Genomic DNA, 11,769 nt, shown 5'->3' on the forward strand with positions numbered 1-11,769 from the left:
TTGGCTAACATTGTATCGCTTGTAACCTAGTCGCGTTCCCCTCCTCTCCCCCATCCCTCTATTGTTAGTCCCTCGCTCGGGTGCTTTGTATTTCCATATCAGCTTTGTCATCTTTTTTTCTGGATTCCCAATCCAAAACCTCTACTAATAAAAGTCAATATATCCAAGGACAATACATCTTGTACAGAACTGTTTACAGTCAAGAAGGTTTTCTTTTCCAAGGGAAAACTTCATATGAGAAGCAATAAAAGATAACACAAATTTGGGAAACTGGCACAAGGAATACTTTATTATGCCTCTGAATTTTCTCAGGCTTAATTTTCTATGTCTTTTTACTGGTAGAAAGTGGTTCACTTGAGACTCTGTCCTGCGAAGTGCAGAATATAGTCTGAGAGAGATGCTGTGCACCCTAAACCCAGCCTTTTCAGGGTGAACCTTAAGTGATTTTAAAAGTATGACGTATCATTTGTTCAGTGCGTTTATCCTGATGTTCATGAATCCATTTAACTCATACCTTTTAGAGGAGGTAGTGTAAAATATTTCACACTTACATTAATTATTCTGTTTTTAAGAAGTATACTTTTTCCTATTTTAGTGTTTAAACGTTTACAGTTTCTTTTTCTAACCATCCTAGGTTCTAACCACTGATATTTTTTCTGCTTCTTAGTGAAACACAACAGATACAGGATTTGATTAGACTTAATTACATAGCACAATATGTTCAATAATAATCTCAGCGTGCATCCATAGAGCTGCTTTTACAAGTCATGTGATGATAAACCTCTGTTCATTTGAGATCAGAGCTGAGTTACAAGTTATTTATAACGCAGTATGAGGAAATCAGATAGATTCACACATACAAGAGAAGTATTAAGTATCAAGCATTCTGATCACTTTGGGTATACTTTTAATCTACATTTTTAAACTATCAGTTTTAATTTAGTATTATTTTTGTGTTTCCTTTTTAGAATTTATTGTTCACAGATGAAAGTGACAATTCAGAAATAAAAATAATTGATTTTGGGTTTGCTCGGCTAAAACCACCTGATAACCAGCCTCTTAAGACTCCATGTTTTACCCTTCATTATGCTGCCCCAGAGCTCTTCAATCACAGTGGTTATGATGAATCCTGTGATCTCTGGAGTTTGGGAGTCATTTTGGTGAGTGGATGTTTGGGGGCTTTAATGCATTTTAATAGTTTATAACACACATCAATTTGATACTTTTGAATTACTTTAAATCAAGTGTATAGGAAGGGCTTGACATTGACCCAAATCAGTTTGTATTGGATAAGCACAGCTTCAGAGTGGGATGAGGATATTTTTTGGCTGTACAAATAGCAGGAGGAGAAGACAGGTTTTCTGTTATATAAAATGTGCATGTTTTCATCCATATTTTTGAGGGATGATAGTTATTTTGCTAACCATGTCTCTAAATAAAGTCCTGTGATTTTTTTTCAGACCTCAGGTACCTACAATTCTTCAAATTGAAGTAAATAGAATATTTAACTAATGTTCAGGTTGCACTACATATATACACTTTATGCTATGAACAACAATAATTAAACATTAAGTAGGACTGATGTTATCAGTTATAGTCTATCAAAGGTTTGCAATGAACATACAGTACTAATGAATGTTATTTTTGTTCTTCGGATAGTATACAATGCTATCAGGACAGGTGCCTTTCCAGTCTCAAGATAAAAGTTTAACGTGCACCAGTGCATTGGAAATTATGAAGAAAATTAAAAAGGGGGAGTTCTCCTTTGAAGGAGAAGCCTGGAAGAATGTCTCTCAAGAGGCCAAAGACTTGATACAAGGTATGTAAAAAAGATTTTTTATTGTTTTTAGCTTTAGTGACCAGAAGTAAAGTAGTATACATTAGGATAGGATAGACTTTTAGGATATGAACTACTTGGAGAAAAAATAAATAAGTGTGTGTCTGTGTTCTTTCATTTCTATGGCTTTATTAATTAGACTATGGCTTTATTAATGGGAAATTTATGAGAAAGTGCTATATTTTTTATTTAGAAGCAGTAAGAGTCAGCTTACTGAAAGTCAGTTAGGTGTAGATCTGCAAAGAGACTTACGTCTTGCAGTGCCCAGAAATAAAACCCTTATTTTTTAAGCATTTGGGTCCTAGTGTGGAATCCTCAGGCTTAAGTCTGATGCATTGGACACTCACTTGGTAGAAGGAAGACCTGTGTTCTAGTCTCTGCCTTGAAGAATGTTTATATGCTTTACATTAGGCACTGATTGGATAAAATACATAACCAGTCCTTGAAGCAGAGACTGGAATTAGAGGTGCAGTGATACATCAGTCTGATATCAGATCGGCACTAGTATAAAGAACAGTTTCTGCATCAGAAATTGGCCCGATGCAGCCGATAATTTGTCTGATAAAAGCCCGTGCATGCATGCAGCAGCAGTGCAGCACATAGGCAGTGAGGAGCAGAGCCAGAAGCGTGGAGTGCTGCGTGCACCTGGTAAGTCTAGTGTGGTGGAAGAGGAAAGGAAGGAGGAAGGAACATGGTGGGGAGGGGGCAGAACAAAGCCCCTGCAGTGAGAGAGGGTGTAGGGTTGGGGCTGCGGCAGGGGCTGACCAGCTGGGGCTGGAGTAGGTGCAGGAAGGAAGTGTGGCTTGTCAGGGGGTGTGTGGGAAGGTGGGGGTGGCTCCCATCACTGTGCACAGTCCATCTGGTGCTTGTTTGGTGGCTCCCACCACTTGTCTGGGAGGGCATGGGGGGAGGAGGGGAGGGTGTGCCCCCAGATCTGCACAGGGCGAGGCAGGCTGGAGCCAGGCTCTTCCCAGCTGGGCAGATCTGGGGACACACCCCTCCCCATGCCCTTCTGGACAAGCAGCAGGAGCTGCCAGATAGCACCAGATGAGCTGTGTGCAGCGGCAGAAGCCACCCCCTCCCACTGAGCTGCGCCGCCCTGGCCCCAGCCCACAGCTGCAGCCTGCCCCATGCTGTGCAGATCCAGGGGGCACATGTCCCCTGCCCCCGGACAAACCGCTTGCAGTTCTGTTCTGTGCCCTTCCCCACCCCAGCTGGGCAGCCTTAACCCCATTCCCTCCCTCACTGCAGGGCCCTTGACCTTCCCCCCGCCCCCACACTCCTTCCCTCCCCTTCCACCAAACCAGACTTACCAGCTGGATGCAGCTCTTCAAGCCGAAGAGCTGCGTATTGGAAATTGGATTGGTAAGACCTGATATGCCTCCTTAAAAATTGGCTATCAGTATCAGCCCCAAAAATCTCTATCAGTGCACCCCTAATTGGAATGCAGATCTCTTCTCCCCAACATGAGTGACTTAATCATTGGACTAGAGCAGTGGTGTCAGACACAAGACCCATGAGCCAGATCTGTCCTGTGGAACTTTACAATCCAGCCTGTGTATCATTGGACTGATCCCATGCACCAGCCCTGGCCCTGCGCACTACAGGCAACACGGGGGAGGTCCGGGGCACACAACAGGCAACCATGGGCAGTGCATTCCCCATGCTGGCCCCTGGAGCCACATGCACAGTGAGCCCTCGGGCTGACACATGTTGCCTGCAGCGCAGGGACTGGATAGGTTGTGCACCTGGCACAGGGGAAGGGTGCCAAGCAGTGCTTCACCAGACCCAGACTGAACATGCAGGGCCAGTCACTGGGGTGTCGCATAGAGCACATGCCCTGTGCTGGCCCGTTGCCATGTGCAGTGTGCGCGGCCAGTCCAGCCATGTGCACTGCAGGCTGCGTGTGCCCCATGCCACCCCAAGGGCTGCTGCATGCAGTGTGTGGGCTGGACCGAGCATTTCAGCCATTCCAGAGGGGGTTTGTCCCATTCTGCCAGCAGACTGGTTCAGGGTGCTTATCTGAATCACAAGACAAGATGAGTTTGACATGCCTAAACAAAAAAGTCACGAGCCTGTTTCTTCCCTGCTTTCAGCTTTCTGAATCTCCAGCTTTGTTTAGCACAATAACAGTTTCACAATGGTCATTGGCCTGAAAAGGAGGGAACTCTGGGCTCTGGTTCCTGCTTCTGCTCCTACTACTATCTTTTGCCAGTGGAGCTTAGCCTCTGACCTGTAGTTTAGATTGGGCCCAGAGAGCCACATCATCCAGCCTGTGGGGCTCTCCACAGGTCCAGAAATATGACAGTGGGGAAGCAAGGGTAATTACCAGATTTCCTGCCACTGAATTTCTAAGCCCTGTGGACCACATGATATGATCCTGCAGGTGGGTTGGTGCTGTGGGCAGAAGCTGGCACAGGGTCCAATCTGGTGTGTGAGGCCAGAACTGGGACTGGGGCCATGCATTGGGCTAGCCCCATGTGCCAGATCAGATCCTGGCTGGACAGGCCAGGTGTGGGCAAAATACAGCCTGCAGACCAGATCCAACCCACTAACTCAGTAGATCTGCCCTGCCGGTGGGTGGTGGCTTTGGCCCAGGCACTCTTTCTCTCTCTCTTTGTCTGGGTCCCCCTGAATCTGGACTTGGCAGATGGTCCACAGCTGCCCAATTGTAGCTGACAGTTTCCGGGTTGGGGCTCTGGGCATGGTGGGTGGGTTCAGGGTTCTGTATTGATTGCAGCCTGCAGCTGTAGCATGCCCTGCCCCCACTTCCATGTGCCTGGAGCTGCCACCTGGAAGCTGGTGGCCATTTTTGGGCAGCTGTGGACGCAGCCAGCAGCTGCTGGGTCCAGAATTTGGGGTGGAGGGCATTAAAGCTGCGGGCAGGCAGGCTCCGGCTGTGTGGGGGAAATGGGCCTGCTAAAGCTGTGGGCAGGGTCAGGCTTCCACGCTGGCTGCAGTCCTGGAAGGAAGGGAAAGGGGTTGGGGGACGGAGGAGAGAGAGAGAAGTGTGGCCCTAGACCTGGGGTGGGCAATTATTTTGGGCAGAGGGCCGCTTACTGAGTTTTGGCAAGCCATCGAGGGCCTCATGACAAGCAGCCAGGGGCAGATAAATATTAATTTTCTAAATTTTTTAGGGGCCCCGCAGGCCAGGTAGAATGGCCTGGCAGGCTGTATGCAGCCTGCATTTTGCCTACCGCTGCCCTAGGCAGATAACCAAAACTCATTAAGTGGTCCACCAACCCAAATAATTGCCCACCCCTGCCAGTAGCCCTGTGCACCAGATAGGGCCCCAATGGAGGCCAGGCCAGCCCTGTGCAGCAGATCAGACTCTGGCCAGGCCAGGCATGCCAGATCTGGTACCAGATTAGGTTCGTGCGGCAACACTACACCACTCTTCCAGCTTGCAGACCTGAAAGGTAGAGCACCACTGGTGTATTCCAATTTAATCTCCTTCAACACAATCAGTGATTGGGTAGCTGAAGGGAATGCAGTAGACATAGTGTACTTCATGCAATATTTTCATAAGTAAACTAGAGAATTATGGGCTAGATAAAATTACTACTAGGAAGATCCATAATTGGCTTAAAATGCAAGTAAAGGGATCTATAAATAATAGATAGATGTCAGAACGGCAAGAGGTTTCCAAGGGGCATTCCCTTCATCCAGTGCTGTTTAATGTGTTGAATGATTTGGAGGCCAGGCAATAGCGAACTTCCTGTTCAAGTCTGCACATGACAAAACTGGGAAGGAGTTGCATAACATTTTAGAGGAAAGGGGTAGATTTCAAAACATTCATGATAGATTGGAGTGCAGGGTTGGGGTCAGATGAATGAAGTTCAGTGCAGACAAAATGCACAAACTCAGAAGGGGAGATAACTGGCCAGGCAGTTAGTGTAGCTGAGAAGGATCTCGGAGTTTTGGTGGATTATAGGCTCACTGCAAGTCAGGTATGTGACACAGTTGCCAAAAAGCAAATATAATTTTGGTTTTTGTCAATAGGAGTATTATTTGTAAGATATGAGAGGTTATAGTATGGTCCCTCTTTGGTGCTGGTTAGTCTCCACATTTTTAAGAAGGAAGTGGTGAAGCCAGAGAGGGTTCAGAAGTAGGAGGCAAAATTGGTAAAAGGATTGGAAGGCAAGCTGTATGAGGAAAGCTTGAGAGAGCTAAGGAGGATTTGATAGCAGTTTTCAAATATTTGGAAGGCTGCCGTAGAGAAGAAGAAGAACTTTCCTTCCTTGCAGCAGAGGGCAGAACATAAAGCAACAGTTTTAAATTGAAACATAGTGGATTGAGATGAGATTTAAGGAAAAAAGTTTCCTTACTGTTAGAATGGTAAGGCAGTGAAATCGACTGCCGAGCTGGGAAACTTTCTTCACTGAAGGTTTTCAAGAGAAGATTAGATAAGCAATTGACAGGGATAATTTACAAATTTGTGCAGGAGACTGAATGACATGAAAGTTGTGGTCCCTTTAAACCCAATCAGTCTGTGAGTCTGTTCATTACATCAGACCTCTGTTAAATGCAGAATGAACACCACTGTGGGGAAGAAACTCCCTCCCTTCCGCTCTGGCCCTGCGACCCCCTCTCTTCCAGGGCATGCTACTGAGCCATACAGCCAAGCTCCCTCTTGCTTGCTGCCTTTCCAATTTATATATCTTCACCTTCTTGGCTGCCCAGTAGAACACCTTTAGCAGGAGGCCTGGAGGATGCTTTGGGCAATTGCTGGCCCATGGCCTACTTGTTAAAGTGCCTTAGAAGTGGGAGATACAGGTTCAAACCCCCTCTGAGTGAGTGTGGCTTAGTGCTCTGGGCGAGTGCCCCAGTCTCTTGACTTTTGCATTTAAAGGTTGCAGGGGAATCCCTGCTGTTTTTCTGTGACTTACGTGGAGTCATGTGGCTTGCTGGGGAGAGTAGGAGGATCTAAAATCCTGGAATGTGGCCTGAAATGCCAGCTAATTTTAGTCATGTAAGTGGTACTTGCCTTTGTAAAGGTGGAGTTCGAATTGTGCCTCTGTTTCTAAGGCTGGAAACAAATGTACCCTTTGAAACGCTTTGGGTTTGGAAATGTTTCAGAGACGTAGTGCTTCAGCTGTGGAACACATACAGCCCTGTCTCATTCTCCAGCTAGAGTGCTTCAGTATATCACTCCTCCCTGTGACAGCGGGCCCTCGAGCCGGGTGACTCAGCAGTGAGATGCAGCCACCTGGGATTCTTCCCTCTCTTCCCTGACAGGACTGTCAATGCTGCTCTCTATCTCCTCTCTCGGGGCTGTGGGGGCAAAAAGGGAGGAGGTGGGAGACTAAAGCTTGCTTACCAGCAGCAGGCATGTGGAGATCTAGTAGGGGTGGGGGTCTTGCAGCAGTGGCAACTCTTCTCCCCAACATGGAGTCTCCCAATTCCAGGTCTTCTGGTTTGGTGGGGCGAATGAGTGCCAGAGTGCAGGCAGCAGTAGTACCCTGACTGCTAACAGCGCTAATGCCCAGGGAATCCCAAGTGCCAACAGTGCTGGCACAGGGCATACAGGGAGCTCGGCAGCTATAGCCAGGGTGCTTGAGAGAAGCGGGGCAGGGTGGGGAAGGTACTGCATTTCAGGATGCTGAAGGACCAACAACCTGTACAGGCAGAACTAAACAATACAGAATAGTTCTTGCTCCCCACAGGTATGATTGTGTCACACCTGGGAGTGTTTTAAATCACCTTTATGACTGTACAGCAGCTTTTCAGTATTGCAAGTGAGATCTGTCCATCCACAACCTTAGGCTTATATGGGGATTTGAAGGTGCAGAACTTAGGTACCGAACTTTGGTCCCCCTTTAGACAAGTAAGCCTTTTTGTGGGTTTAGGCTGTAGTCTATACTTTATTACGTATGTGAGTTATTGACTATTTGACTTAATGTTGATTTTTCTACAAGCATTTTGTTATTTATCCGTGGTATTAAAAGGATGCATAATAGCTTATAGATTAAGTCTGTCTAATATATTTCTATTAGGACTTCTTACAGTGGATCCGAATAAAAGAATTAAAATGTCCAGCTTGAGATACAACGAATGGCTTCAGGATGGCAGCCAGTTATCATCCAACCCTCTAATGACTCCTGATAATTTAGGGTCTTCAGGAGCTGCCGTACATACATACGTCAAAGCCACTTTTCATGTAAGCTCAAAAAATCTTAAATTTAAGACTGTATCAGGAAATTGTTTTAAATGAGTTTGCTTATTTTAAAAATTTATTTTTATGCTTTGGCTCAAATCTGGCATTTCCATTCAGACATTTCCTAACTAGCCTCTACTCATTCCAAGGTACCGTGACCAGGCACGGGGATGGATACTGTTTTGCCTGTGGAGATTCAGTTTTGTTCTTTTATTGTGTACCTCCAGAGCCAGATGCTGTTTCACCCTGCATAATTCATCACAGGGTTCTCCCTTTTTTTCCAATGTGCAGTGTTTAGGTGTCTCCAAAGACCGATCCTATTTCACCTAGGTTGTGGTTGTTCAGCTGTTGGCCCACAGGCTGCATGTGCCCTGCCAGGAGAGTTAATCTGTGGTCCCTGACCTACTGCTCCCCCCATTGCTCCAGCAGCTGCAGCAGTCAGGGGCTCCAGGCTTCCCCTCTGGCTTTCATTTTCTGTGCATGCCGCATAGAGTGGTGTGGTGCAGCAGAGGAGCCCCTGTGTATGATAGGCTGGGAGGAGAGGGGAAAGCCACCAATCCACCTCTGGTGTGCAGTGAGGCAGGGGCCTACCTTCTCATATAAGCTGTGCAGTCAGGGAGAGACTACCTGCTCATGCACACACTGCAGTGAGGTGGGGGGTGCCTACATGTGTTCATGGTGCCAGGGCTTGCCCCATATTGGGGCAGCCAGTGCGGCCTTTGGCTTGCACTGTTATGCCTGCAGGGCATACAGCTGCTGCTGATGTGATCCAGGACATGGGAGACCTGGTTTATAGATCCCTGGCTGCTCAGAAGTTGGACAGCCCTGGCCTAGGTGGCATATAACTGCATTCTCTCAGTGGGGCATTTTAATGTAAGTAACACCTCCATCTGCTTGTAGTACCACTTTTGCCTTTTCATGTAAAAGGGAAACATCTTAATCTGTCTAAGGACCTGAGCAGAGAAATCTATACCACCAGGCAACAACACTAACTTCAGTGTAAATCCTCCTACTTCTTCTCCTACACCTTTGCCCAGGATATGGGAGACCTGACTTCTAGGATTCCCTCAATCTTAGGAAAGTTGAACTTGTATCTTTTTTGTCCCTGCAGAGTGACTTAACCACACAGCTATGTGTTAGACATGGCTGAGAATATCTTCTATTCCCTTAAGCTGAAGCTGACCTACTGGGTAGCCAAAATCAAAAAATCATGGAGCCAGAAGGAGATTAAGCAAAAAGTAGCCTGACTTCTGGGGCCAGAGTTCTCGGCACTGAGAAGGAGAAAGTCCTGATTTCTGGACCCTGCTTGCAGTATAGTGTTATGCATTTTATCTAGTGATTATTTTAATGAATGATGCATTACTTTCAGTGATGAAAAATTGGAGTATTTCCAATGTAAGTAATGTTATTCAAGACAAAGCCCCAACCCACTTCTCAGACCGGGAATCCTGGTCTGAGGAGCAGGTGGGAAGCAAAGAGTGTCTGCACTTCTACTTGGCTCCTTGTGGCCATGCTTTCTATTGGGAGAGCTGTGATTTCTTTTGGTAGAAATGCAACGCCTGTAGATGGCCTTAGGATATGTCAACATTAGTTCCACATTAGCCTCAAGACCTGCCACAAAAATAAGTAGTGCCCACCCACGCAGAACTTATAAATGAAATATTGAGGGTGCTCCTCTATTGCTACTCTTGAGGCTTATGTTTCAGGGGCAGGTTTGAGAGTGGAATGGGGCAGTGTAGATGTACCCATTGGAACCTAAAAAGCGTCATTTAAAAGGTTTAGTGGTAAAGTAGGATTTGATTTCATGTCGTCTATGATAAGTCAGCAAATCACAGATGTATAAGGCCAATGTTATAATTAAAGGCCAAAAACATACATGACAAAATACAATGAAACATATACACCAAAATGTAAATTGAAGTAGTAATTCATATTTTGAGCATGTGTGTGTATCTTTGGGATAAAAAATTCTGCAGAAATAGCTACCAGGCTTGGAGAAGTACAAGATAAGGTCCTTAAACAGAGGTTTGTAAGATGCCTATAACATTTTATTTATGTTTATTGCTTGATTTATTTTCAGTTTCATTTTCCTTGTGATTAGAAATTTGAGGTAAAGCATCACAAATGTATTGTGCTTTGGGAAGGCTTGTTAAAATACCATTCATGTTTTCTTACTAGACGCTTTCCAATGCTAGCCAAAGTTATACAAGTGCAGGCAAAGACAGAAATATAATATGGAATTCCAAAAGTTTTATTTTGGAAGAATAACTGAATCTTATGGTAGGCAGGTCAGGAACTTTTGCATTTTATTGATTTTATTACAACAGGACCTTGTTTTGTCTAAGCAGGAAAGAATGGGGTAAATTGTTTAACTTAAAATAGCCGATGTAGAACTCTTGATTAATGCAAAATGGTTTCCACTGTGAAAGTTGAAACTAAAAGTAAAGTTACGTTAAGTCAACGTACCTTGCTCAACTATAGTCTTGAGTTTAAGTCTCACTAGAAAACAAATTAAATATAGAAAGTGTGAGGAAAGGGTGTCTATTAATAATATATGTTTAAAGGCTTGTAGAATTATCTTCAGCCACATTAAGAATTGATAGATGTGACACTTGAGAAATTATAATACTTCTCATCATAGCACATTTGTAATAGGCTGCGAGTACTAAAATGTCTTTAACTTTTATAAGAGCATAGAATTACTTTTTATTTTTAAACAGGCTTTTAACAAGTACAAAAGGGAAGGATTTTGTCTCCAGAATGTTGACAAGGCACCTCTTGCAAAAAGAAGGAAAATGAAAAAGACAAGTACAAGCACAGAGACACGTAGCAGCTCCAGTGAAAGTTCACATTCTTCCTCCTCTCATTCTCATGGTAAAACTACACCTACAAAGACACTGCAGCCAACAAATCCTACAGACAGCAATAACCCAGAAACCATCTTCCAATTCTCTGATTGAGGAGCAGGGAAATGTCCTATCTCCAAGAATTAAGTGGTGAAAACTTGGTAATACGTGTGCCCCTTTGTCATGGAGGGATAACAGATATGTTTTGTTGCTTTTAACAATTAATTTCAGCTCTATGTTTTTAGCTTTCTATTTCAAGACATATGGTTGTAGTACTTGTTCATGAATACTGGGTATGGTGTAAGAGTTATTGTACAACCAACACTGTGCTCTCCTAAGGCTAAATTGTCAGTGAACAATTCGTTTTATAATAAGGAGTAGTACATTGTTGTGCTGTCCTCAGAGCAGCCTGGAAGAAGATTGGAAGGAAGATTTTGATATTGAGTAACAATTTCTTTGCTGCTCAAGGGAGGCAAAATGTTTTAAAAGACATAGACCGCTTGGAGTATATGCTCTTGCCTACCTGTCTGAGGGGTGTTAGACCAGCTCTGCTGACTTTGTTGTCCCTGGGACACAAGAAAAGGTGGTACAGTACACCAAAGCAAGATGGCACTTATGTCCTTTCTAAGTCCCTTGTGCTGGCACATGGGATGGGCCAGAATCTGGCCCTTAATTCAGAATTTAACAAAAGATTTAAGTGTTATGGTACTCTAATGTTATTTTACAAATTTACTCCATAGGTTTTGTTTTAAGCTACCTAGAGTATAATCAAGTCTTAGGTTTCTTTTACATCTAGATAATTTATGGTGGGCAGGTACAGCAATTTGTACTATGTTATTTTATTTCTACTTCTGGAGAATCTGAATTTTTAAAAAGTAACTTTTCAAATTCCACAAAAACAATACTATGCCTGAGTAAAAAAAAAAAAA

The 11,769-nt window shown here is 44.5% G+C and overlaps 1 protein-coding gene across 2 annotated transcripts in view; it reads left to right on the forward strand.

Annotated features, from left to right (window-relative positions):
* Nucleotides 1–11,184, forward strand: part of RPS6KA5 (ribosomal protein S6 kinase A5) — a 224,144-nt gene extending 212,960 nt beyond the window's left edge. For both annotated transcript variants that reach the window (XM_019518660.1, XM_019518661.1), the window contains exons 14-17: nt 969–1,160; nt 1,660–1,819; nt 7,834–7,997; nt 10,715–11,184. In XM_019518660.1, the coding sequence (XP_019374205.1) occupies nt 969–1,160; nt 1,660–1,819; nt 7,834–7,997; nt 10,715–10,954 (756 nt within the window). In that variant the 3' untranslated portion in view covers nt 10,955–11,184. The remainder of the gene's footprint in view (nt 1–968; nt 1,161–1,659; nt 1,820–7,833; nt 7,998–10,714) is intronic.
* The last annotated feature ends 585 nt before the right edge of the window (nt 11,185–11,769 follow it).

The sequence above is a fragment of the Gavialis gangeticus genome, unplaced genomic scaffold, assembly GCF_001723915.1.
Source record: "Gavialis gangeticus isolate Ggan-Ray unplaced genomic scaffold, GavGan_comp1, whole genome shotgun sequence".
Lineage (NCBI taxonomy): Eukaryota > Metazoa > Chordata > Crocodylia > Gavialidae > Gavialis > Gavialis gangeticus.